The following is a 4,198-nucleotide window of genomic DNA, read 5'->3' as shown; positions in this document are numbered from 1 at the left end:
GCTGTTGGGAGGGGAGTTGGCATTTAAGCTCAATCCTTTGGGCGCGAGGGACCCTAAGGGCACCATCCCTCGGGCCCGAGGGCAGCGGCACCCCCCGAAGTGGCCGCCCAACCCCTCAGAGCACCTGGTAGATCGGGTTGGGGTTCGCGCCCGCTGGGCACTGGGGGGCAGTGTCGGGGGAAGGGGTGGGGCTGCCGCGCTCGACCTCGCTCCCGGCGGCCGCCTCTTGCGGGCCTGGAGACGACGCCGGCGGCGCGTCGGCCAGCAGAAGAGCGGGCGCGGCGGGGCTCTCGGTGGAGATGCGCTCCACGATGCTGGACAGGCAGTCGAGGCTCGACACCGCAGCACTCTTCCCGGGCCGGGGTTCTGCGCGGGGAGGGGTAGATTAGTATGCAGAGGTGGAGCCGCAGACAAGTCTCCCACCTCTGGGCTCAGTGCTTTGGGGCAGACAGGAAACTGAGGACGGGCCAGATTCGGGAGGATCCCGCGAAATTTCAGGGTGAAAAAGGAGGGAAGTACATGCTTAGTATTTCATTCCCTGTACCATCTCCCAGGATGGAGGCGAGGAGGTCCTAGGTAAAGAGAAGCCAGGGCAGCTCAAAAGGGAATGTGGGAAGGAGGCGCGAATACGCACCGTTGGGCGCCTCGCTGTAGTAGGTGCCTTCGTAGCAGTTCCGCCGCCGGGCACCTCTCGGGGGGCCGCTGTAGTCCATCTGCAAACGGCAAGGGCTACCGAGTCAGGCCCGGGAACCGCGCGGGGCCGGAGCATCACTCCCTGCAGCCGCCCCCTCTCCAACTCCCTAAGTCTCAGCCACGAGAGTTCCGGGCCCGGATCTGGCCGGGTTGGGGAGTAAGTGTGGGCAGGAGCTGTCTGCAGCAATGCCGGGCCAAATAGAGGGCAGACAGTCACCTAGGAGCACAAATCTGCATGGGATAAGCGGAGAAAACGACACAATCTTCGTGTCGGCCCAGCAGTGTTCTAATAGCGCCCCCAATCAGGTGGATCGCATCCGTCCCGTGCACCCCCCAAAGCACTAGGCCACCCCAGTGACAGCTGCCTGGGGCACCGGGGGTCCACTCCCGGGAAGGTTCCCCGCCCAACCCTCACACCAGAGGGTCCGCTAACCGCCCTCGGAAACACATTCCTGATATACCAAGAGCTGCGCTCACTTCTCTAGCCCAGCGTCCTGGCCTTACCATGCCGTCGGAGCAATTGGAGCGCGGACTGGACGCGTCCGAGTCGCCGCTGTAGTGCTCGCCTCCGCGGCCTGGGGGCAAAGGGCCAGGCGCGTAAAAGGCAGCGGCAGCACCAGGGGGCGCGGCGTCCTGGTCGCGAAGCAGCGCCTGCAGACCTTCGATATAGCGGATGGCGTTGCGCAGGATCTCCACCTTGGGCAGCCGCTGGTTTGGGTTGCTAGACGTGCAGCGCTTGAGCGTCTCGAAGGCCTCGTTGACTTTGCTCAGGCGGCGCCGCTCGCGCATTGTAGCGGCCTTGCGGCGGTCCGCGTTAGTGGTCTTTCGTTTGCACGCCTTGCAGGCCCACAGTAGACAGCGGCCCGCCTGGTGGTGCCCGCTGGGCGCGCGCACATGCTCATCCTCGCGCGCGCCCGGCACCGGGTGCGCGGCCGCAGGGAAGTGCGAGTGTTCCTCGGGCTTCAGGAGCGCGCCCACGTGCACGAGGCGCGGATCCAGGTCCTCGAAGAAGCGCAGGTCCGGGGAGTCGAAACACGGGTCATCATAGAAGTCGTCCGCTGTTGCAAAGTTGCAGAGAGAGCCGTCGGGGCCCGTCAAGTCTACGTCGCGGATCGGCGGCGAAAGCAGCTCCATATCCCGGCGTGGGGCGGCGCAGTCCTGGCTTTGCCCAATCCCGGCGGCAGGGGTTGCCAGAAACTTTCTGCGGCTCCGGAGCACCGGCAGTGCGATAGCAAAGTACTGAGGGTCTGAATGTACACCCAGCTGTCCCCCACCCTGCCCTGTCCTGTCCCGCCTGACCGACGGACGGTGAGGAGAGCAGCGGCAGCGCCCTGGGACTTCCCCACCCCTACCTTCAAGCCAGGCTCCCGGGGCTATTTATCCCGTAGTAGCCTAAGGGCCCCCGAGCCCCAGCCGGCGGCTAGGGGCGGGGGCGCCCGAGGCCAATAGGAATAGAGCGGGGAGGAGCTTGGGATCCCCTGGGTGGCAGTAGGGACCAGAGACTGGCCAGCCCCCTACCCCTTGACGCTTCCGCGCGCGCACTCCGGCCCCTCCCCAGGCAGAGAGACAAGCAGAGGCTGGCAGCCCAACGCGGCAGCACTTGGCTCCCGGGCACACTCTCCAAATGTCTCCAACACCGGCCTCCTCGTGTGTCCGCGGGGAACACTGGCTGCGCGCTCACCTTTGAGCTGACTTTGGGGTCCCCTCAGTCCGCTGATTTGTGGGTGACCAAGGAGCAGGATAAGGGTAGAAATCAGATCGGGAGAGATTTGCAAAGAGACACATGGCAGTAAGGCAGAGACACACTCAAAGCTGAGATAGTGAGATGGTGAGCGGTAAACCCAAGAGGCTGAGACATTCAGAGAGCAGAACGCTAGAGAGTCAGAGGCAGAGAAGCGAGGAACAAGACTCAGAGAGTCCAAGTGGGGAAACCTGAGACTGAACGTGGCGGTTGTGTCACTTGGCCAGTTCCTGCCCCCGGAGTCAGTCAGAGGGTCGCGGGCCCAGCCCGTCTCTGGTAGCTTGGAAACCCAGCTGCATCTCTATAGGAGTCGATGATTGCTGCTAAAGCTTCGTTCCAATCTCTCCAAACTCAGGTCCTGTCCCAGCCTGGAGGGAGGGAAGCCAACTCTTGTGCAATTCAACCTGCGCCCTTCCTCAGCGGGGTGTCCGGTGCTGGTCTAGGCCAAGATGTCTCTTCAGCTGGGAAGAAAAGTCCGTCTGCTTGGGGCTTGCCTCCACCTTGCGCACAGTGCTGCGCCGGGGAAGTCCATTGTGCAAAGGCCTCCAACGCCTAGAAGGCCTGAGAACCCCACTTCAGGGTGGAGTCTTTGAGAGTGGAGTTTGTGGACCAATAAATTTAACCCCACAGTTTCCCGTGTATTTTTGTAGAAGTCACATCTCCTCCTGAACCTCAGTTTCCCCACTTTGTAAATTTGAGGATATTCATAGCGATCTCTTAGAGAAGAGGTCCCCCAACATTTTTGGCACCAGGGGCCGGTTTCGTGGAAGACAATTTTTCCAAGGAGTGGTGGGGTGGGCGGGGTCAGGCGGTAATTCGAGCGATGGGGAGTGATGGGGAGTGGCAGATGAAGCTTGGCTCGATAGCCCGCCACTCACCTCCTGCTGTGCGGCCACGGTCCTAACAGGCCACCAACTGGTGCCGGTCCACGGCCTGGGGATTAGGGACCCCTGTGAGTGATTGCGGTGGTGGTGAGAATCTAAAGAGACCAAAGATGCAGAAGCCCTCAGTCCGAGGTGCACAGTTATTCTGCTTCTGTTGCTGCGGCCTTCTCAGCTGTAGGTGGGGCACTAAGCCCTGACAGGAGCCCATGTAGTCTTAGGGCTGGGCTCCTGTGAAGGCCACAGCTGCATTTCTCCCCAGCAGACCCACTGGAGAGACTGGGAATTGAAGGAGGAGGCAGCCCCCCATGGGACTCTGGCTCCCCCACAAGCCCTGGGGTGGGCCCCCTTCCCACTCCCATAGGGTGGCTCAGCCTCTTCCTGAAACTGCAGTCCACACCTTCCTCTCAGCATTCAGGCTAGAGATTTCCCTTGGACCAGACAACCCTACTGGGGTCTCTCCTCCTGGAGCCCACAGGTATAAGCAAGAATGATCTTTGTCCTTTTCCCACTAACTTCTGAAAGCTGTCCTAACTGGCCCTCTGGGCCCTGTGGAGTCACTCCTTCCCTTCTCTTTTGGAGCCCTGTCTTCTTCACTTCTCTGCCACTTGTGGTAGTGCTGAAGGTCTCCCTTTAGGAAGTGTTCACCCCTCCATAACACCATCCTCATTTATTCATCAACACACATCATGGAGTGTCCACTATGTGCTAGATACTGGTCTAGGTGTTGGGGATACAGCAGTGAACAACACCAAGACCCTGCTCTCATGGTGCTTACTTTGTAGGGTAGGGTGACAGATAATAAACAAATAAGCAAGGAAGTATATGATGTCAGGAGCTTATAAGTTCTATGAAGAAAACGAAAGCAAGACAAAGAAACAAA

At 60.5% G+C, this 4,198-nt stretch overlaps 1 protein-coding gene across 1 annotated transcript; it reads right to left on the bottom strand.

Moving 5' to 3' along the window:
* Window positions 1-115: 115 nt before the first annotated feature.
* On the bottom strand, window positions 116-1,827 carry MYOD1 (myogenic differentiation 1; the record flags this gene model as incomplete). Its single annotated transcript, XM_082627461.1, has 3 exons — window positions 116-366; window positions 635-713; window positions 1,198-1,827. The coding sequence occupies 3 exons, from the start codon at window positions 1,825-1,827 to the stop codon at window positions 116-118; spliced, it is 960 nt and encodes a 319-aa protein (XP_082483587.1).
* Between the last annotated feature and the right edge of the window lie 2,371 nt (window positions 1,828-4,198).

This window comes from Mesoplodon mirus (assembly GCF_964341445.2).
Source record: "Mesoplodon mirus genome assembly, chromosome: 7".
NCBI lineage: Eukaryota > Metazoa > Chordata > Mammalia > Artiodactyla > Ziphiidae > Mesoplodon > Mesoplodon mirus.
This window is presented reverse-complemented; position numbering and strand designations above follow the sequence as displayed.